Here is a 23,486-nt window from a genome sequence, read left to right on the forward strand (position 1 = left end):
TGCATTACACTTGACAGCTAGAGACTGAGTGAGAACGAGTGTGGCATTATTTGTCTGTTTTCCTGGCGCTACCTCGCTGACGCAGGGGGGTAGCGATGCTGTTTTCTGTAGTCTTTAAACTCTTGCCAATATTCAGTTGCTCCTGGCTCCACAACATGATACTAGTACTATACCCTGTTAAATCACTTCACTTACCCTCGCCTTACCTCCACATTCTTCTGGCCTCGACGTCTTTCAAAGGTTGAATCTTGAATAAACAGACAGATCTCTCTCCCTCTCACGACATGGATTCCACTCCAAATTCTGCAATCGAGTGAAAGAAAACTCTCTTGTGTTTCTAGACGTTATAGTCAGTGAGGCAGCAAATAGCTGTCTTGTTAGCAGACCGTGTTGGTTCTACTTGCAACTCATGACTATATAACAGACAGTGTAGTTCATACAGACAGCAAATAGCTGTCTTTTAAACATACTTTGTGGTTACTACAGGCAGCTAATAACTTATCTTGTGTATGTAGACAATGTCGTTAGTGAAGCAACTAAATATGTTTTGTGTTTGCAGACAATTTACTAGACAGAAGAGACCAAGAATGTTGACGATCAACAAGGTAGGTCGAGCGGTGAAGAACGCCCACCTGCACATCTTGAGATGCTGCACGCCTACAGTGGCGGCCAGCACCTACGGCACCACGCCCCAAGGTAAAGAACCTACACCCACAGTGGGAGCGTACACCCACTGATACACGCCCTCAGAGTCTAGTACCTACACCCACAGTGGTAGCCAGAACCCAAGTATAGAACCTACATCCACTGCGGCAGCTAACATTCAAGGCTACAATACACTAAAGTACAGTACCCACGCCCACAGTAGCAGCTAACATATAAGGCTACACGACTCTAAGGTATAGTATCCACGCCCACATTGGCAGCTAACATTCAAGGCTACGCGACTCCAAAGTATAGTATCCACGCCCACATTGTCAACTAACACCCAAGGCTACACGACTCCAAGGTATAGCATCTAAGCCCACATTGTCAGCTAACACCCAAGGTTACACGATTCCAAGGTATAGCATCCACGCCCACAGTGGCAGCTAACACCCAAGGTTACACGATTCCAAGGTATAGCATCCACGCCCACAGTGGCAGCTAACACCCAAGGCTACACGACTCCAAGGTATAGTATCCACACCCACAGTAGCAGCTAATATTCAAGGCTACACTACTCCAAGGTATAGTATCCACGCCCACAGTAGCAGCTAACATTCAAGGCTACACTACTCCAAGGTGTAGTATCCACGCCCACAGTGGCAGCTAACATTCAAGGCTACACGACTCTAAGGTATAGTATCCACGCCCACAGTAGCAGCTAATATTCAAGGCTACACTACTCCAAGGTGTAGTATCCACGCCCACAGTGGCAGCTAACATTCAAGGCTACACGACTCTAAGGTATAGTATCCACGCCCACAGTGGCAGCTAACAATCAAGGTTACACTACTCCAAGGTGTAGTATCCACGCCCACAGTGGCAGCTAACATTCAAGGCTACACGACTCAAAGGTATAGTATCCACACCCACAGTAGCAGTTAATATTCAAGGCTACACGACTCTAAGGTATAGTATCCACGCCCACAGTAGCAGCTAATATTCAAGGCTACACTACTCCAAGGTATAGTATCCACGCCCACAGTGGCAGCTAACACCCAAGGTTACACGATTCCAAGGTATAGTATCCACGCCCACAGTGGCAGCTAACAATCAAGGTTACACGACTCTAAGGTATAGTATCCACGCCCACAGTGGCAGCTAACAATCAAGGTTACACTACTCCAAGGTATAGTATCCACGCCCACAGTGGCAGCTAACACCCAAGGTTACACGATTCCAAGGTATAGTATCCACGCCCACAGTGGCAGCTAACACCCAAGGTTACACGACTCTAAGGTATAGTATCCACGCCCACAGTGGCAGCTAACACCCAAGGCTACACGACTCTAAGGTATAGTATCCACGCCCACAGTAGCAGCTAATATTCAAGGCTACACTACTCCAAGGTGTAGTATCCACGCCCACAGTGGCAGCTAACATTCAAGGCTACACGACTCTAAGGTATAGTATCCACGCCCACAGTAGCAGCTAATATTCAAGGCTACACGACTCCAAGGTGTAGTATCCACGCCCACATGCCTCAAGGGTATTGTAATCATTCCCAATTCGTAGTTCTCGGCAACACTATCACAATACCCACCAGTTACCAGGGCCATTGTGGTCCAACATCCCATCCCCTTCATTCGTGCATTAAACGACTATTTCTGAGTATATTTCCTTTCTATAATTCCCATCCTTTCAGAATTTATAAAACTTGATCAACGTTATCATCATGAGACATGGGCAGCTATAGGCTGATTGCTCTACTTATTTCCTTAAGGTGAGAATTAAGAACGTATAAAGATGAAAAAATAAAATCATTTGAGAGAGAGAGAGAGAGAGAGAGAGAGAGAGAGAGAGAGAGAGAGAGAGAGAGAGAGAGAGAGAGAGAGAGAGAGAGAGAGAGAGAGAGAGAGAGAGAGAGAGAGAGAGAGACTAATACCTAACATCTTCCAGGGTGGAGAAGAATGTGGTATATAGCTCTGTGCCCCAGATGGAACTGCCCCAGGAGGACGTGCCCAGCCTCATCTTCAGCAGGGCCACGAGATGGAGCCACAAGGACGCCATAGTCAGTATTAAGCCTTCACTACCATCTTACCACTATAAGTACTTAACCATTGGAATATGACAACTTAACCTTCTTGGGCACCAATTGTCCTTCAGTGCTTCGCCAGGGACGCTGGTGACCGTCGCCTTTGGCAAAACAGGAGTCTGTGAAACTAGACTCATTCTGGTACCGGAATTCTAGTTCGACATTTTCTATTTGTGTACATTGTGGAGTGAAGTAACAAATGTCTTAATGTTCACTGGTGGTAGAATAGCATGCCACAGCGTAACAGGGCCGCATTAACCATAACATTCATAACATTTAGCATTAAAACCTTGTATTTTTTAAGGTCTTTGAGTTAAGGTCGTAATTCTTTTCTGTGACAAACCCTTAATGTATGTCACAAGGTTGGTCGAGTGATGAACTTAACTGAGTGTGGTGAGAAAAGTTTGAGGATTATTTTCACCATATATGAATGTGTTTTGTTGTCTATATGTATGATTTTTCTTCCTTTTCGTACAACAACAATATATACGATATGTTTACTTCCTTCCCTCTGATTAACCTGAAGTCCCTCACTGCCTCGATCCGACCCAGAGAACAATATGTTTAGCGAAATGTAGTTTTCTTATGTCAAGGACATCTTGGCTTTATGTTCCTTTAAATCATATATACATTTTCTTTTCACATCATTGTCGTTTGAGATACGAGAAGAACATGATTAACAATTTAAGTATTAAGGAGTAAATTGACAGCAATATGGAAACGACCAACAAAATGTTGTCCGACTAAACTCGTAATAGGAATTATTCTTCACTCTCAAAATGTTGGAAAATGTCGTAAACTTCAGACAACTCGTGGATCTTTGTTGTGTCACACGTACAAGTTGGTTCACACGTACAAGTTGGTCAATAGAGCTAGTATGTGAACGTGTTGGGGGTGACTGGGTATGGACTTGCTGGATGGGCAGTTATTCAGATAACACACACGTTAAATAGATGTTATAGTTGGTTTTTCATCTTTTCCTGAGCCCAGGAATGCGGCGTGACTGGACGTAAGTACAGCTACGGTGGGATGCTGGACCGTGCGCTACGCTGGGGCGCGGTAGTATCTCAACTCCTGGCCTCGCCGTCCTCCACCAAGAACCTCGCCATATTCTGCACCAACGCACCGGAGTTCCCTATCCTCCTGCTCGGGACACTGGCCGTCGGCGCCAGCGTCATCACCGTCAGCAACAGCTATACTGCAGGTGAGAGATGCGACCCACAGAAACGCGCACTTTCATGGAACATACAAACCTCCAACAGCCAGGATCGAACTCGGGACCCCTGTGCAAGAGGCAGGCATGCTAACCGCTGGGCTATGGGCCAGGCCCATAACCTAGAGATTAGCATTCCCGCCTCTTGCACAAGGGTCCCGGGCTCGATCCTGGCTGTTGAAGGTTTGTATGATATATGTATATATATATATATATGCTTGTGGCATGAGAAGCGTGGGAGGTGGGCAGATTAGAAATGGTAGTGAGTGGTGGGATGAAGTAAGATTATTAGTGAAAGAGAAGAGAGAGGCATTTGGACGATTTTTGCAGGAAAATAATGTAAATGACTGGGAGATGCATAAAAGAAAGAGGCAGGAGGTCAAGTGAAAGGTGCAAGAGGTGAAAAAGAGGGTAAATGATAGCTGGGGTGAGAGAGTATCATTAAATTTTAGTGAGAATAAAAAGATGTTTTGGAAGGAGGTAAATAAAGTGCATAAGACAAGGGAACAAATGGGAACATCAGTGAAGGGGGCTAATGGAGAGGTGATAACAAGTAGTGGTGATGTGAGAAGATGGAGTGAGTAATTTGAAGGTTTGTTGAATGTGTTTGATGATAGTGGGAGATATAGTGTGTGTGCAAAGTGAGTGGGTTGGGGAGCATGATTTGATAAAAATAGAAGAGGTAGTAAAAGCTTTGAGGAAGATGAAAACCGGCAAGGCAGCGGGTTTGGATGGTACTGCAGTAGGAATTTACTAAAAAAGGGGGTGACTGTATTGTTGACTGGTTGGTAAGGTTATCTGATATATGTATGACTCATGGTGAGGTGCCTGAGGACTGTCGGAATGCTTGCATAGTGTCATTGTACAAAGGCAAAGGGGAAAAGAGTGAGCGCTCAAATTAAAGAGGTATAAGTATGTCGAGTATTCCTGGGAAATTACGTGAGAGGGTATTGATTGAGTGGGTGAAGGCATGCACAGAGCATCAGATTGGGGAAGAGCAGTGTTGTTTCAGAAGTGGTAGAGGATGTGTGGACCAGGTGTTTGCTTTGAAGAATGTATGTGAGAAATACTTAGAAAAGCCAATGGATTTGTATGTAGTATTTATGGATCTGGAGAAGGCATATAATAGAGTTGATAGAGATACTCTGTGGAAGATATTAAGAATATATGGTGTGGGAGGTAAGTTGTTAGAAGCAGTGAAAAGTTTTTATAGAGGATGTAAGGCATGTGTACGTGTAGGAAGAGAGGAAAGTGATTGGTTCTCAGTGAATGTAGGTTTGCGGCAGAGGTGCGTGATGTCTCCATGGTTGTTTAATTTGTTTATGGATGGGGTTGTTAGGGAGGTGAATACAAGAGTTTTGGAAAGAGGGGCAAGTGTGCAGTCTGTTGTGGATGAGAGAGCTTGGGAAGTGAGTCAGTTGTTGTTCGCTGACGATACAGCGCTGGTGGCTGATTCGTGTGAGAAACTGTAGAAGCTGGTGACTGAGTTTGGTAAAGAGTGTGAAAGAGGAAATCTGAGAGTAAATGTGAATAAGAGCAAGGTTATTAGGTACAGTAGGTTGAGGGACAAGTCAATTGGGAGGTAAGTTTGAATGGAGAAAAACTGGAGGAAGTAAAGTGTTTTAGATATTTGGGAGCGGATTTGGCAGCAGACGGAACCATGGAAGCGGAAGTGAATCATAGGGTTGGGGAGGGGGTGAAAGATTTAGGAGCGTTGAAAAATTTGTGGAAGTCGAGAACATTATATTGGAAAGCAAAAATGGGTATGTTTGAAGGAATAGGGGTTCCAACAATGTTATATGGTTGCGAGGCGTGGGCTCTGGATAGAGTTGTGCGCAGGAGGGTGGATGTGCTGGAAATGAGATGTTTGAGGACAATGTGTAGTGTGAGGTGGTTTGATCGAGTAAGTAATGTAAGGGTAAGAGAGATGTGTGGAAATAAAAAGAGCGTGGTTGAGATAGCGGAAGAGGGTGTTTTGAAATGGTTTGGTCACATGGAGAGAATGAGTGAGGAAAGATTGACCAAGAGGATATATGTGTCGGAGGTGGAGGGAACGAGAAGTGGGAGACCAAATTGGAGGTGGAAAGATGGAGTGAAAAAGATTTTGCGTGATCGGGGCCTGAACATGCAGGAGGGTGAAAGGCGGGCAAGGAATAGAGTGAATTGGATCGATATGGTATACCGAGGTTGACGTGCTGTCAGTGGATTGAATCAGGGCATGTGAAGCGTCTGGGGTAAACCATGGAAAGTTCTGTGGGGCCTGGATGTGGAAAGGGAGCTGTGGTTGCGGGCATTATTGCATGACAGCTAGAGACTGAGTGTGAATGAATGTGGCCTTTGTTGTCTTTTCCTAGCGCTACCTCGCACACATGAGGGGGGAGGGGGATGTTATTCCATGTGTGGCGAGGTGGCGATGGGAATGAATAAAGGCAGACAGTGTGAATTGTGTGCATGGGTATATATGTATGTGTCTGTGTGTGGGGAGGGGAGGAGGGGAGTGTAGATGGTACACTGAGTTCTGAGCTGTGTGGGGAGGAGAGTGTAGATGGTACATTAGTCCTGAGCTATGTTCACAATCAGTTTCTAGCTGTCATATGTAATGTACCGAAAGAACAGCTCCATTTCTACATGTAGGCCCCACAAACCTACAGACGCTTCACATGCATTGGTTCAGTCCATTGACAGCACGTTGACCACGATATACCACATCGTTTCAATTTACTTCTATTCCTTGCACGCCTTTCACCGATCGCTCGAAATCTTTTTCGGTCCATTCTTCCACCTCCAATTTGGTCTTTCGTTTCTCCTTGTTCCCTCCACCTCTGACACGTATATCTTCTTTGTCGATCTTTATTCATTCATTCTCTCCATATGTCCATGCCACTTCAACACACCCTCTTCTGCTCTCTCAAACACACCCTTTTTATTTCCACACATCTGTCTTTCCCTTTCATTACTTACTCGATTAAACCATCTCACATCACATATTGTTCTCAAACATTTCATTTCAGCACATCCACCCTCCTCCGCACAACCCTATGTATAGCACATGTCTCGCAACCATTTAATATTGTTGGAGCTAAAGCCTATAAATTGCATGCATGTGTAAGAATAACGTGGATATAGAGGTATGTGATTGACTTTGACAGAAAGCTCACAAGCAATCAGTTATATTTAGTAATTCCTATCATAAATCTGAGAAAGCACTCAAGTACCTCCCATTTGTAGATGATAATGACTCTTAAAACATAGTCATTTTTGTATAGTTTTTCATCACTAACAAAAGATTCGCAAGTTAAACATTAAATCTTTATGGAGAGTATTGCAGTTTCAACAAATTTCGAATATGCAATTGTGACACCGGTTTATCTTTAGATATTTTTGACTTTAGCCTCAAATAGGGAAGATACGTTGGTATTCATTGTTCCATTAGACCTTTCCATGTTTCACCCTGAACGTTTCACATGCCCTGGTTGAGTACATCGATAGCACGTTGATCCCAGTATACCACACTGTTCCAATTCTCTTTATTCCATGCACGCCTTTCACCTTCCTGCATGTTCAGATCCCGATCGCTCAAAGTCTGTTTCACTCCATCCTTACACCTCCATTCAGGTCTCCCGCTTCTTTTCTTCTATCCACCTCTGACATATGTATCCTCTTTGTCAATCTCTCCTCACTCATTCTCTCCATATGTCCAATCCATTTCAACACACCCTCTTCTGCTCTCTCAACCACACTCATTTTATATCCACTCATCTCTCTTACTCTTTCATTTCTTGCTCAATCAAACCACCTCGCACCACAAATTGTCCTCAAACATTTAATTTCCAGCACAATCACCCTCCACTGCACAAACCTATATATAGCCCATGCCTCAAAACCATATAATGTGGGAACCACTATTCCTTCAAACATACACATTTTCACTCTTCAAGATAACGTTCTCTTTCCACATATTCTTCATCACCCCCCTCCCCCAACCCTATGACTCACTTTCGCCTCCATGGTACCATTTGCTGCTAAGTCCACTCTCAGATATCTAAAGCACTTCACTTCCTCAAGTTTTTCTCTATTCAAACTTACATCCCAACTAACTTGTCCCTCAACTCTGCTGAACCTAATAACTTTGCTTTTATTAAACAGAGGAAGTAGCACGACAGCTGGAGGACAGTCGGGCAGAGGTCATAGTAACAGATTCCCACCTGGAGCCGGTGTTGACAGAGGCCCTTGCCAAACTCAACAAGACCGTCCCCATCTTCGTCAACGGCGCCTCCTCCTACGGACACCCCAACCTGAGGCACATCATCGAGGACACGACCAAGCCCTTCGCTGAGCCTGTGAAGGTGAGAGAATTAAGACAAAATTTTGCTATGTACCAAAGCCAGCACGTAGTGCTCACCACAGGAAAATATAAACTTAATAAGAATGTGTATTGGTTAGTTAACTGCTGTCAAGTGTTGTTAGATAAAAAGATTGAATGTTTGTGGACGAAATCCCAGAAGATCATATTTGTCGTAAGGCAGATGGAAAGATAACAGCCTGGACAAAAGTGAAACTCAACAGCCACAAAATTGATGGATCAATAAACACCTGTCATTAACCTTCCCAATACCCAGGAAGGCAGTACAGGTAATACACCTCCCTAGTTTGTGGTGGTTGTCTGTTACCAGAGAGAGAGAGAGAGAGAGAGAGAGAGAGAGAGAGAGAGAGAGAGAGAGAGAGAGAGAGAGAGAGACTGCACACCTGTGCCCTAAACATTTCATTTGTGGACCTGCAAGAAGAATAATGTTTAAGGAATAGTTTGTACCACTTGTATGTAGTGAAGATTACCCGCTGATAAGACTCTCGAGTCTGGACTACATCTTGATAACACTGCGTCGTGAGCAACACTCTCAATGTTGTAGACTTTTTAGTTTGTAGACCTGTCTTGCCTTTGAGGGTAAGCTATGAGGTGGCAACAGTTACTCTTGTATATTCTCCGTTCGTAGAGTGTAAAGTGTCAGTTGATAGGACTGTAATGACAGCTGATAGATACCTGGGTGTAAACTGGTGAATGGTAGAACTACCAATCAATCTGACAGAACTACGAATGGAGATTATGGCAGGAATGTGTTGTTGGTGTACACTGACAAGTTACAACATTATGTTGTAGGTGTACACTGACAAGTTACAACATTATGTTGTAGGTGTACACTGACAAGTTACAACATTATGTTGTAGGTGTACACTTACAAGTTACACCATTATGTTGTAGGTGTACACTGACAAGTTACAACATTATGTTGTAGGTGTACACTGACAAGTTACACCATTATGTTGTTGGTGTACACTGACAAGTTACAACATTATGTTGTAGGTGTACACTGACAAGTTACACCATTATGTTGTTGGTGTACACTGACAAGTTACAACATTATGTTGTAGGTGTACACTGGCAAGTTACACCATTATGTTGTTGGTGTGCACTGACAAGTTACAACATTATGTTGTAGGTGTACACTGACAAGTTACACCATTATGTTGTAGGTGTACACTGGCAAGTTACACCATTATGATGTTGGTGTACACTGAAAACTTACACCATTATGTTGTGGATGTACACAGGCAAGTTACGCCATTGTGTTGTGGATGTACACAGGCAAGTTACACCATTATGTTGTGGATGTACACAGGCAAGTTACGCCAATATGTTGTGGTGTAGACTGACAAGTTACACCATTATGTTGTGGGTGTAGACTGACAACTTACACCAATATTTTGTGGGGTGTACAGTGACAAGCTACGCCATTATTTTGTGGGTGTACACTGATAAGTTACACCATTATGATGTGGGTGTACACTGACAAGTTACACCATTATGTTGTAGGTGTACACTGACAAGTTACACCATTATGTTGTTGGTGTGCACTGACAAGTTACACCATTATGTTGTAGGTGTACACTGACAAGTTACACCATTATGTTGTGGACAAGTTACTGATAAGTTATGCCTTTATGTTGTGGATGTAGACTGACAAGTTACACCAATATTTTGTGGTTGTACAGTGACAAGCTACGCACTTATGTTTTGGGTGTACACTGACAAGTTACAGCAATATGTTGTGAGTGTACACTGACAATTTACGCCTATATTTCGTGGGTGTAGACAGACAAGTTACACTAATGTATTGTTGGTGTTGAGTGTAGAATATCAGGTGGTATCACTGTGTTGAGGTATTAGAATACAGACAATCAACAGGTAGAAAAATATTGGTAGTAGAATGTAGTGTATCAAGTGGCAGCAATATGTTGTGGGTCTAATGTAAACTATCAACTGTAAGTTATCAACTGAAAGCATGATATTGTGGTAGTAGAATGTAGAGTATCAAGTGGCAGCAATATGTTTGGGTACAAAGTGTAGACTATCAGGTGACAGTCTAGTTATGTTTATGCAAATGAAGGTGTTAGCTCCGTCTCATGAATGTAGTAGACTTCTGAGTGGTTTATTTTGGGATCAGTAACGTCAAGTAAATGATAAAAGTAAACAGCAAAGAAGGCAATTTAGTAACATATACACCAAGACTAAACATGATAGTGTTTGAATGTTATATTTGTCTCAAATTAAGTCCATTGCATGAAGCAATATCCTGAAATATGTTGTCACGATAAGATCATATGCCTGTGTTTCTGCCAGTCAGACCCGCGGGCTCCAGCGGTTGTAATGTACTCCAGCGGCACCACAGGCAAACCTAAGGGTGTGGTACAGTCACACGGAGCCATCACTGCCGGTCTGTCCTCCTTCACCCACCCTGACTTCTATCTTCACTTACCGAACACAGGTACGAGACTGAGACAAAGGATGTCCTAATGTTTTGAGAAGCTGAAAGTCTTCATATCACCTGCTCAAAAGAAATATAGTTTGGAAAGATAAATGATAATCATATGTGTGTGTATCCTCTCGAATCTTTCCTCTGTGTCCACAGCTGAGGTTCAGGACACAGTGACAGGAGTGGTGCCATTTTATCACGCATCTGGGTTGGTTGTGATCTCTTTGACTGCTCTCTATCTTGGGAACAAGATCGTCTCTCTCCCATCATTCAACCCTCAGGACTTCATCAGAATCATCAAGGATCACAAGGTGAGACGGAGGGCAACTGCATGAACACATACACACGTCCAGCTCGTTATAACCCAGTCGATGATTTTGTTGATTTAGACCGTATGATATATGTTGCAGTGATGCTTATGATAGAGCCAGCATATAGAAGACTGGAAAACATCAGGTTGGCAGGTACATACATCACCACTGTTCACCAAGGGAAAGTTGTGTGTACCACAGGTAAGGGTCTTGCACCTGGTACCACCTATGATGAAGTTCCTGGTCTCGTCACCCATGGTGACCGCAGACCACTTGGCCAGTGTACGAAGTGTAATATGCGGCGCAGCGCCAGTTCCAACTTCAACAGCCCAAGCCTTTAAGGAAAAGGCCCCCAATCCGGTCATCATTCAAGAAGGTGAGGGTGTCACTGGGTCTGCTCTGCAGCCACAAAGAGTCCTCGTGTTTTTTGTATTGAACGAATACAAGATGATTTAGTAACATCAGTCCATGTTTAGCACTTAAACATAAAGCTGGAAAATTTATTGTCTTTTCGAATCTTTCTTATCATTTGGAAGTACGACGTAAATTTGCTAACTTTTATATATTTCATATTCCCCTTAGCTTGTACCTTTCTGGTAACTTTATAGAGAAATGATTGTGTTCGCCGTCAGTAACTTCCATCTTTAGGTTAACTTTCTGTCGCATTTTCCAGCCTTCGGAATGACAGAATGCTTGGTTGTGTTTACGACTCCCATAAAAGAGGAGAGACTTGGTTGGTGTGGTAAGTGTTTGCCCTGCGTCGAGGCCAAGGTAGTAGATACCACTACGGGCGAGGCGTTGCCGGAGGGTCATAAAGGAGAACTGTGTGCCCGGGGTCCCATGGTATGTATACTTATGTAAGTCATTAATCATTTGGCCTTAACTTACCTCACAAGACGATAAACAATTCTTGAACTTTAGTCCCAACAAGTGGATATATCCAGCCTCCTAAACACTCCATAGAATGAGTCCTGCGGCAGGAAGGTGATTGCAAGGTTTTTTCTTCAAGTTAAAGAAACTTAAGAAACATTTTAGAGTTTGTATGTTTTATGGACGTGCACTTTTCACTGCCTTTACTGCTTGATGCTAGAAATGTCGAATTTCGCCAGTGGATGTGGGATGTCTCTCTCGGGATTATCATGTCATGTTCACTAAGAGGAAGATCCAACGAAAGCAATTTCAACAAATACACATTCATAACCCTGACGATAAACCCAGACTCACTTTACCCTTGTGACTCATCTTGATGCTTCACACTCAGTCATCTCACCCGACACCGTTTTCTTTTGACTTATAAGGGTCAAGTTAAAGGTCATCATCAGTCCACCGTTATCTTCAATTTCTGGACACAACTGAACTTTGACCTGATATTAGGGGGTTCAGGTCATTATCTACACCGTAGCCCTTGACCTGAACTTCGGATATCTTCATTACGACCTCGACACCACTGGTCTTTCAGCAGATAATTATTGTCAGGTCGGTTGCATCTTCACTGCACTGTGACCTTTGACCTAACCCAAATTGATAAGGTTAAATAACAGGATAAGGATGGTGATTCTTTGAACAAAATATGATAAATTGAAAAAGAAGAAACTATGAAAAGAGGGAAGGCATATTTCTGATTTTTGCTTTTCATGAAAAGGAATCCTCAATCATTTTCCCCACAAATCTGCTCCCTCACCTTGACCTTTGACTTAGTCCTGAAGTATCAGGTGGAATATGACGGTGTAGTGAAGATAAGTTTGTCGAGGTTCCTGAGGATGTAGAGTAGTTGGATCTGTCGAGGGTAACAATATGTTTTACCGATGGAGCAGTGAAGGTTCTTTTGACGGTTTCACGATCTGTAATGAGTTGAAGTGACTACGACGAGAGAGACGTACTGTATTCGCTGGCAAATGTTGGCCTTTATACTTTCCAGTTAAGGCATCAGAGAACATAGCTATATTAAGTTTCCAGTTAGATCTTGAAATCAGAATAATAGGCTTCAATTTACTCTTCCTATCTGCTGATACTTCAGCATATAGGTGCTTACTTTACTTATTTACTGATATCTTGAGTACATAGTTATAAAACGCTGCAAAAGGGCGCTTCATAATTCACAGCTACTAACATCATCATCGTAGAATGATGTAACTATATTGATTCATTCTTAATCAAACATCTTCACTATGGAGTTATACAAAGATATATCTGCCAAAACAGGTCAAAGTCCTTGTTCATTATACCCTCGACACCAATGGTCTTTAATTTGACACTTATAGGTCATGCCAGAGTAATATTCAATACACCCTTGACACCGCCAGCATTTGACGTGACCCTAACAGATCTGGTTAAAATAGTTATTCATCACATTCTCATTTTCACTATATCCTCGACAGTAATGGCTGTCAGACCCATTAACGCCATATTGCACCGAAAAGAGCGGCTATATTATTTGATAACGAATGTATTGATTGAGGAAGCGGGAAAAGATTAGGAATGGTTGAATTACAGAAGTTGTTGGAACTTCTTTTGGGTATGGACTATAGAGTTCATTACTTGAAGACAGAGCTATGGATCAGGTACGAGAAAAGGAGAATTAAACTTCATAACTTGCCAGAACTGGATTTAGTTAAGCATCAGTGATATGGCTATGTCAAATGAGGATATTTTCTCTTATAAACGCGTATTAACAAGCTTGTTGACATGTAAATATTTTCACGAAAGCGATATAACCATTTTCGATTGATTCGCACTTATTGATATTTTCACTTTGTTCTTGCCTCTCTTTTTTATGATTCACAGTTACTTGCGTCTTCACCATAACTAACACCACAACAGAATAGTATAACTAAATAACCCTCAAAATCTATTGTTATACATGTTAGCTGGTGATATCTTGACTACTGTACTTATTCCTTATTCCCAGTTACTTGACATCATCGCCATGGAATAATAAAGATGTTTTTGTGCGTGTTGGGCCGGCCATCCCTGTGTTCATCACGTATCTTTTACACGTCTGTCTGGTGTCAAAAATGAAACAAACTTTATGAAAGAAAGCTCCAAAAATGCAAAATTCATCCTTCTTCCTTCCCCTCGGAAACAACTGAAAACTTTCTACAATTGTAGTTTAATCTTAGATATTCAGCTTTTTATATGTAAAGTGGTTAACACTGCCACATTCAATGTCTTTCTTGCTACAACAGTTTACAATTATTGACCTTCCTCCACACAACGAAGGAGACCTTAACGCCACAGCCCAAGACTCTTTGCTATAACAGTTAATTATCAACAACCACAACAACCCGTAACTTTGTAATCACACCTGATGACCCTCCACTCTCTACACTTACAGCTTATGACGCACTACCTCAACAACCCGACTGCCACAGCTGAGACCATTGATGCTGATGGTTGGCTGCACACCGGGGACATTGCCATCCATCAGGATGGTTTTTTCAGCATCGTCGACAGGATGAAAGAGATCATCAAGGTCAAGGGCTTCCAGGTAGGTTGAATGGTTGGGTTGAATGAGTCAAAGAGATCCGTTTTGTTGTCAAATCGTAGACAGGTCAGCCTGTGATATGAGTGTAGGATGAACATCAAAGATATGAGAAGCCATTGTTGGTTAAGGGAGTCTTGCTTTGCAACGTATTGCCAGTTATTTACAGCTTAAACACCAGTTGACGAGAGATGTGCATCTCACATATCATTTCCTCTGGCAGGTCGCTCCGTCAGAACTGGAGGACCTCCTCCTCAAGCACCCGGCAGTGACGGACGCGGGCGTTGTTGGCGTGGAGGACGAAAGGGCAGGAGAGCTCCCACGTGCCTATGTCGTCTGCCAAGAGAATGTGACGGAGGAGGAACTCCACAAGTTCTTAGAGCCCCGAGTGGCAGAGTATAAAAAGCTTAAGGGTGGCATCAGGTTTGTCGACAGCTTACCCAAGAACGCCACGGGCAAGATCCTAAGGAAAGACTTGAAGGCGATGGCAAGCAAGGATGTGTAAACCTAGTGAAGGATTTCTCCTAACCTTCTCAATATTTCACGTATGTGGTTATACCGCACTGAGAGAAGTCTTGCTTAATGTTGGATGCAGCATCAAGCGTCGGGACAAGGATGCAATATAACTACCACCAGTTCCTCTTTGGACAAGAAAGAGAAGAATTTTGGTATTCATCATTTTGCTGCTGTTTTCTCTCTTATCTGAACTTTTATCAGTGAGACATACAATACTGTTTAGATAATGGGGGTTTTGTTCAACACGAAGGACAACGTATAATCAGTTCGTGTCATTTATCTAATTTCAACGTATAATCAATTCGTGTCATCCATTTATTTTCAACCTATAATGAATTCGTGTCATTTATCTATTTTCATATTTTCTCGCTATGTGAAATATTACACTGTACGGTATGATGATTATGCACATATCAAGCCATTGCATCAGATGAAAACTATTTGATAAGCACACAGTTGGTCATGAATAATGCGATATAATTGTCAGGTATGTTTGCTTCTCCTTTCTTTAATTATTTAAGACAGGATGATAAGACCTGCGTGGAAAGAGTATCAACTGCGGTGTTCAGAAAATTGTGTCAACGAGGATGTTTAACACAGAAATTACATGAGAAATTCAGGGTAGAAGAAACATCGTATGTTGATATTTCTTTAATGACAGACAGTGTTTTCGATGATAAGTTTAATGTACCATTAATATTAGGTAATAACTGATCTGACCTACGTAGTACTTAGAGGAAAAAAATGAACTGGAACATACAGAAATAATCACTAACATACAACACCCGCGAGGTCAAATACAAAGAATTTCAATATATTTTTGTAGGCAAGACAGGTAAAAGTGTAACGGAGAGGTGTTATTGGCACCGTCATTCAGTACGTAGAGATGTCCACAAAAAGGCGATCGCTAAACATTGTCATGAAAATGATCACCCCATACATCTTGAAAAGCCTGTTCTTCCATACCCCTTTGCTGATTATGCCACACGGAACGTCACTGTATCTTTCTTGATTGCTTAACCTAAGCCTCTTTCATTTGTCCCCAGGCAATTTCAAAACCCATCCTAGCATTAACCAAATCATTATGAGAGAACTGACAAAACAAGAAAACATTAAAAAATAGTTGTTCAAGACATACCCAGCTACCCAGGTGAGCCCCTGCCATTCAATTAAACAAGAACACCGTCCTGTACAGTGAAACAAGAGCACCATCCCGTAACAAACAAACAAGACCACCGTGCCACACAATTTAACAAGAGCTCAGTCCCATACAATTAAACAAGAGCCCCGTCCCATACTATAAATCAATGGCGCCGTCCCATGCAATTAAAAAAGAGCACCGTCCCGTACAATTAAACAAGAATTCCTTCCCATACAATTAAACAAGAGCACCGTCACATACAATTAAACAAGAGCACCGTCACATACAATTAAACAAGAGCACCGTCACATACAATTAAACAAGAGCACCGTCACATACAATTAAACAGGAGCACCGTCACATACAATTAAACAAGAGCGCTGTTCCATACCGTCAAACAAGAGCGCCATTTAGGGATGATGACTTCAGGCACCTATCAAATAGGGTTGCAGGCCTAATGACCTGCCTCATAGGCCTATGGCCGTAAAACACAGCAATAAAACAACAGAAACTCTGGAGTTCCACCCACATCTCTCTGATCGTGACCATTTCCCTCCACTTGGTTATTTCCCAGTAGGAGAGTTAAAGAGGTTGGGAGGAGAGAGGTTAAAAAACATATGATGAGACGATTAATGATGACGGGCAACAACGTTAAGGACTGCACAAGGTTCATCCACAGATTAGATGGGTATACGTGTATGTGTGTGTGTGTGTGTGCGATCACTAGTCACTTCTGTTTGTGTGTTACGGGGAGAGTCTTACGCTCGTGTTGCCCCGTCTCTTAACCTTGTGTATGTCATGTCTTTACACCCACACACACACACACACACACACACAACCTAAGCCAGGTGCTTATTGAAAGTCTAGCCTCAGTAAACAGGTGGATTGGCTGTAGGTACAATACCACGCCCAGGACTCGAATCAGGGTGGACCCGTACACGAATCCTAGCGACACAAAACCACTACACCAAGTGAGCCGGTGTCTGTGTGCAGGATGACCGAATTTCACAGTCGTGGGGCCCCGGTCCTTAGATTATCCACACAATCATCTTTCTTTATAAATTCCATTAAGCTGTCTGCAGTTACCATGTCCTCATGCAGTTTATTCCTTTCGTCCACACATACAAAACAAATCAATATCCAAGTTCCTTGCCAAATTTCATATTAACGACTCTTCGTGTACTATCCCTTACCTTTCAAAGAACTGTCCACTACATCATAATCAAACAGATCTAAATACATAAACATTGTGATCGTTACCTCCCCACCCTTCTCTCTTCCATGTTGGGTATATTCAAGTTTCTATTAATCTTCCCTTGTAACTCAACTCTCTTGATTCTGGTACCATCTTTGTTCCCATCATCTGGATCCTCACTCGTCATTCTTACATCTATAAGTGAGATGACCAAACTTGAGAAACACTTTCTTGTTTTAGCCCATGATGCGAATACTTTGCTGAAAATTTTCTTATCCATATACTTGAATATTTCTCTAACATTTGATAGGAGTTAGTTGCTTTTATTTGCTATTTTCCTTACATTGGTCTGTGGTGACATATGAGGGACGATATCAACTCCAAAGTCCCTCTCACACAGATTCCTTCAGCATATTTCGTGCTGGTTGATATTCATATTAAAGCCATCTTTCACTGTTTTATATTTGTTCTAGATCATTGAAATTCTTTGAGGGATTACATACATTAATATTGTTCACTTTCTTCCGACAGCTCCTTCCCCTTAATGTATCTTCTGAATGAGCAGTCGTCCACTGTTTCATGAAACTTGGGACAATGTCTTATTATGAGCGACTGTTTTCCTCTATCTTCTCCTCTTTCCCTCCCTATCTGGATAAAGATCGTATCAGTTACCACAACTGACAATATCATTCGTTTTTCCTAATACAGCCATAAATTCTAATACAATGTCATTTCGTATTATGACATTTGTATAAATTACATTTAGCTTGACATCGCAGTAAGCGCGGGAGGGTGTTCCGTTCTCTTGTATCATTTGGTCTTCATGTTTTCTTCTTTCATATCATATTTTTTGCCTCATCTACTCTGTTTCCTTTTTTTGATCACGTTTTATGACCACTCATCTCAATTCCACCTTATTTTCAAGTTTTGTAGAGATAACTATTATAATCCTAACTATAACTAGACCCATTCTGTCTATCATAAACACCACTTTTTCTCAGAAATGGAGTCTGACAGTTGAAAACCAAATAATGATATTCTAAAGAACATTCCTTCTTTCTTTTCCTTTAGCATCTTCTTTATTTGGTGTATGATCTTAGTCTAAAATTATTCAGGGATCTACGTCCATCATAAAGAAGACGACGATAAGATATTATACAATGAAATCAAAACTATAATAAACAGTAAAGAGGTTATAATAGTAGCAGACTTCAGCAGTCCAAACATAAAGTGGAACATGTTAACAGTTAACAGAACTGATTGAAGACGCTATTCTAGAGCAGTTAATCATAAAAACAACCAGAGGTAAAAACATTCTTGATCTTGTTCTCAACAGTGACACAAACTTAATCAACTCTTGCGAAGTAGGTGAAAGTTTGTCAAACAGCGATCACAGTCTGATTAGAGAAGAGATAAAGTTAAATTATGAAATAGATGACAACAAACTCTTGATCCCAGATTGCAGTGAGCAAATTTTGAAAACATTAGACGTGAAATTCGCAGTGCCATTTGAACAAAACTTCTTGACGTTTACGCAGTAGAGGAAATGTGGAATAACACTAAAAACACACTACTCAAGATTGAATATAAACATATTCCACGAATTACGAAGAGAGCCTGCAATATGGCAAAACCATCAGGGATGAATAGCAGAATAGAAGGACTAATTCACCAAAAGGAGAAAACATATAAAGGATATTCAAATTAATGGGAACCGATGAAAATCGCCAGGAATCAATCAAAATCCAAAGAGAGTAAACGCGACGAAGAAAAAAGAATATCCTCCAAAGTTAAGTGTAATCCTAAGGAATTCTTCAAATATATGAGAGAAAGGAAGTCAGTAAAAGAAGGAATTGGACCATTACGAAAAGAACACGACACACTTAACTACTGACAAGAAGGGAATGGCTGCCATACTAAACTATTGTTTTAACTCCATATTCACAATTGAAGAAACATCTGGAATACCGCAACCAATGAAAATGTTTCAAGGATCTGATGAAGAAGAGTTCAAGGTTAGAGAAATAAAGAACTCTGAAGTACTTAAATACCTGGACCAATCAAATCCCAACAAATCCAACGGCCAAGATAACTTAGCTCCAAGATTTTTAAAGGTCAGGAGACAGCTGATATACCCCATGACAAAAATATTCAACAAATCTCTATCTGATTGGAAACTGGCAAATGTTGCTCCTATATATCAAAAAGGAGACAAAAATTGTGCCTTGAACTGCCTGACAAATTTACTGGAATTTTTTAATGTTATCTATCAGAATTGGGACGAAAATTACCGTCTGATGTAGTTAGATTTCTAAAAGGCTTTCGATAAAGTACCTCACGAGAGACTTTTACATAAACTCAAAGCATACGGAATCGGTGAAGAACTCTGTACATGGATCAGACTGGCTTACCGGAAGAAAGCAGCGCGTAGTATTAAACGGCGAAGCCTCAGATTAGCTAGACGTAACGAGTGGTGTGCCACAGGGGTCGGTCCTAGGCCTCATTCTTTTCATAATATATATTAATGAGCTAGAACTCGGTCTCATATCTAAAATCACCAAGTTTGTTTGACGATACTAAACTAGGAGGTAGAGTTGTAAGCAGGCGGGACTACGAAATGAATCAAAGAGATCTTAACTTACTAGTAGAGTGGTCAGACAGATGGCGACTGAAGTTTAATGTGGACAAGTCTAAAGTTATGTACTTTGAAGACAAGAATATATGTTACGACTATAAACTATTCGGAAACTTTCCAACTGGAGATGTCATTAGCAAAATTTTGAAATACACTAAACTGTCAAGCAACAAGTAAAAAAGGTAACCAAACGTTAGGTTTCACACTCAGAAACATAGATTATAAAACGTTAGACAATTCGCACACTTTATCACTCTTTAGTTAGACCACACTTGGAATTTTCAGTTCAGTTTTGTTCCCCAAAACTAAAAAAAAAAAAAAGACGAGGAAAAATTAGAACAAGTACAAAGACGCGCGACAAAATTGATCCCATCCTTTAGAAATCTGGCATACGAAGAGAGGCTAAGACGACTGGATCTCTTCTCCCTTAAAAACGTAGATTTCGCGGCGACTTAATCCAAGTGTTCAAAATTCTGAACAAGTTCGATAAAGTAAACCACGAGCATCTTTTCGAAATACAAGAAAATGGGGCTGCTAGGGCAAATAGAATGAAACACAGAGCTAAAAGATGTAGTACGGAAGGGTTTTCGGAAAAAGCCTCTTTTCCTTTAGGTGTGTTGAGTACTGGAACATGTTACCGTCAGACGTAATGAATGCTAAGACTATAAATACCTTCAAAAGTCGTCTAGACAAATATTCTATAATTTTGGTATACTTCGAAAAAAAACGTCAGAAATCAGCGTATAGACAGCGGTAACGGGGACACTAGAAGGCAAATGTGCAGTAGCGGGGGGTCGGTGACAGCTTAAAAAAGTACGAGCGGAATTACATTTTTCTTGTCAAGTTAAATCATTTTCTTTTTCAGGCAACCCAGTCGTGGGCTAATTAGGTCTCCTCTTCTCCGTCTTCCTTACGTAAACCTCCTTGTTTAATGATTTGTAATTTTGGTGCCTCCCACTTTACGGGCAAAACCTTTACTGCCAATTCTTCAACCTGTCAGACTGTCTCTATACCGCTTTCTGCTAACAAGCGCTCTACCTGTATCCTCGCGCACTTTTCTATACTTATCCATCAGGCATAAATGCATGATCATTCTACAGCTTCACCTAATTTGTTGTGTAGCTGTTTCAATGCTTCCAGGTTTCTGTCCCACTGCATTAGTCTTCATGCTAAGAACCTGTTGATCATCTACAGAAACTATTACTGCTCCCCTTCCTGTTCAGTTGTCAGTGGTTTTTGTACTGTATTATGGAGATTTCCATATAAGAGCCTCTCAAAACATCAAGTAAAGACCCCTAGGATCTGTTCAGCTCTTCAAGCATTATACATTTTTTACTCTGGTTTGGTTCCCTTTGAATCTCCTCAACTTGTCTGAATCTGTGCTCACGATAATCGACCATACTTTGCTTCCCAGGGTTCCTCTACCACCCAATAACACAATGTCCTTGCAGTAGATACTCTTTCCACGCTGGATTTAACTTCCTGTCTTAAACATTTAAAGAAAGGAGAACCTGTCACACCTGACAGTATAATCGCATTATTCAGGACCGACACTTAAGACCAACTGTGTGCTTATCAATTAGTTTTCATCTGATGCAAAGTCTTGATATGTGCTTATCTATCACTCCATACAGTGGCGAGAGAATATGATAATATATGAATAATAAAAATCAATTACATGTTGAAAACAGATGAATGATACGAACTGATTATACGTTGAAATTAAATAAATGACACGAACTGATTACACGTTGTCCTTCGTGTTGAACCAAACCCCCATTATCTAAACAGTATTGTATGTCTCACTGATAAAAGTTCAGATAAGAGAGAAAACAGCAGCAAAATGATGACTACCAAAATTCTTCTCTTTCTTGTCCAAAGAGGAACTGGTGGTAGTTATATTGCATCCTTGTCCCGACGCTTGATGCAGCATCCAACATTAAGCAAGACTGCTCTCAGTGCGGTATAACCACATACGTGAAATATTGAGAAGGTTAGGAGAAATCCTTCACTAGGTTTACACATCCTTGCTTGCCATCGCCTTCAAGTCTTTCCTTAGGATCTTGCCCGTGGCGTTCTTGGGTAAGCTGTCGACAAACCTGATGCCACCCTTAAGCTTTTTATACTCTGCCACTCGGGGCTCTAAGAACTTGTGGAGTTCCTCCTCCGTCACATTCTCTTGGCAGACGACATAGGCACGTGGGAGCTCTCCTGCCCTTTCGTCCTCCACGCCAACAACGCCCGCGTCCGTCACTGCCGGGTGCTTGAGGAGGAGGTCCTCCAGTTCTGACGGAGCGACCTGCCAGAGGAAATGATATGTGAGATGCACATCTCTCGTCAACTGGTGTTTAAGCTGTAAATAACTGGCAATACGTTGCAAAGCAAGACTCCCTTAACCAACAAGGGCTTCTCATATCTTTGATGTTCATCCTACACTCATATCACAGGCTGACCTGTCTACGATTTGACAACAAAACGGATCTCTTTGACTCATTCAACCCAACCATTCAACCTACCTGGAAGCCCTTGACCTTGATGATCTCTTTCATCCTGTCGACGATGCTGAAAAAACCATCCTGATGGATGGCAATGTCCCCGGTGTGCAGCCAACCATCAGCATCAATGGTCTCAGCTGTGGCAGTCGGGTTGTTGAGGTAGTGCGTCATAAGCTGTAAGTGTAGAGAGTGGAGGGTCATCAGGTGTGATTACAAAGTTACGGGTTGTTGTGGTTGTTGATAATTAACTGTTATAGCAAAGAGTCTTGGGCTGTGGCGTTAAGGTCTCCTTCGTTGTGTGGAGGAAGGTCAATAATTGTAAACTGTTGTAGCAAGAAAGACATTGAATGTGGCAGTGTTAACCACTTCTACATATAAAAAGCTGAATATCTAAGATTAAACTACAATTGTAGAAAGTTTTCAGTTGTTTCCGAGGGGAAGGAAGAAGGATGAATTTTGCATTTTTGGAGCTTTCTTTCATAAAGTTTGTTTCATTTTTGACACCAGACAGACGTGTAAAAGATACGTGATGAACACAGGGATGGCCGGCCCAACACGCACAAAAACATCTTTATTATTCCATGGCGATGATGTCAAGTAACTGGGAATAAGGAATAAGTACAGTAGTCAAGATATCACCAGCTAACATGTATAACAATAGATTTTGAGGGTTATTTAGTTATACTATTCTGTTGTGGTGTTAGTTATGGTGAAGACGCAAGTAACTGTGAATCATAAAAAAGAGAGGCAAGAACAAAGTGAAAATATCAATAAGTGCGAATCAATCGAAAATGGTTATATCGCTTTCGTGAAAATATTTACATGTCAACAAGCTTGTTAATACGCGTTTATAAGAGAAAATATCCTCATTTGACATAGCCATATCACTGATGCTTAACTAAATCCAGTTCTGGCAAGTTATGAAGTTTAATTCTCCTTTTCTCGTACCT

The 23,486-nt window shown here is 41.5% G+C and overlaps 2 protein-coding genes across 5 annotated transcripts; one reads left to right on the forward strand and one right to left on the reverse strand.

Moving 5' to 3' along the window:
- The first annotated feature begins 586 nt into the window (after positions 1 to 586).
- On the forward strand, positions 587 to 15,557 carry LOC139759809 (uncharacterized). 4 transcript variants are annotated; one of them, XM_071682289.1, is made up of 10 exons: positions 587 to 605; positions 2,605 to 2,716; positions 3,731 to 3,944; positions 8,100 to 8,299; positions 10,630 to 10,774; positions 10,919 to 11,073; positions 11,275 to 11,449; positions 11,747 to 11,916; positions 14,408 to 14,560; positions 14,778 to 15,557. In XM_071682289.1, the coding sequence occupies exons 2-10, from the start codon at positions 2,642 to 2,644 to the stop codon at positions 15,057 to 15,059; spliced, it is 1,569 nt and encodes a 522-aa protein (XP_071538390.1). In that variant the 5' UTR covers positions 587 to 605; positions 2,605 to 2,641; the 3' UTR covers positions 15,060 to 15,557. The 4 variants fall into 4 exon arrangements, with proteins under 4 accessions (XP_071538390.1, XP_071538388.1, XP_071538389.1 ...); XM_071682287.1 differs by lacking the exon at positions 587 to 605 and adding an exon at positions 1,133 to 1,174; XM_071682288.1 differs by lacking the exon at positions 587 to 605 and adding an exon at positions 2,145 to 2,164.
- A 3,029-nt stretch (positions 15,558 to 18,586) lies between these two features.
- On the reverse strand, positions 18,587 to 23,461 carry LOC139759810 (uncharacterized). The gene is made up of 2 exons (XM_071682290.1): positions 22,558 to 23,461; positions 18,587 to 22,340 (listed from the first exon to the last, which is right to left on the reverse strand). Exons 1-2 carry the CDS (start codon positions 22,735 to 22,737, stop codon positions 22,059 to 22,061), a joined length of 462 nt encoding a protein of 153 aa, XP_071538391.1. The 5' UTR covers positions 22,738 to 23,461; the 3' UTR covers positions 18,587 to 22,058.
- Between the last annotated feature and the right edge of the window lie 25 nt (positions 23,462 to 23,486).

The sequence above is a fragment of the Panulirus ornatus genome, chromosome 34, assembly GCF_036320965.1.
Source record: "Panulirus ornatus isolate Po-2019 chromosome 34, ASM3632096v1, whole genome shotgun sequence".
Classification (NCBI taxonomy): domain Eukaryota; kingdom Metazoa; phylum Arthropoda; class Malacostraca; order Decapoda; family Palinuridae; genus Panulirus; species Panulirus ornatus.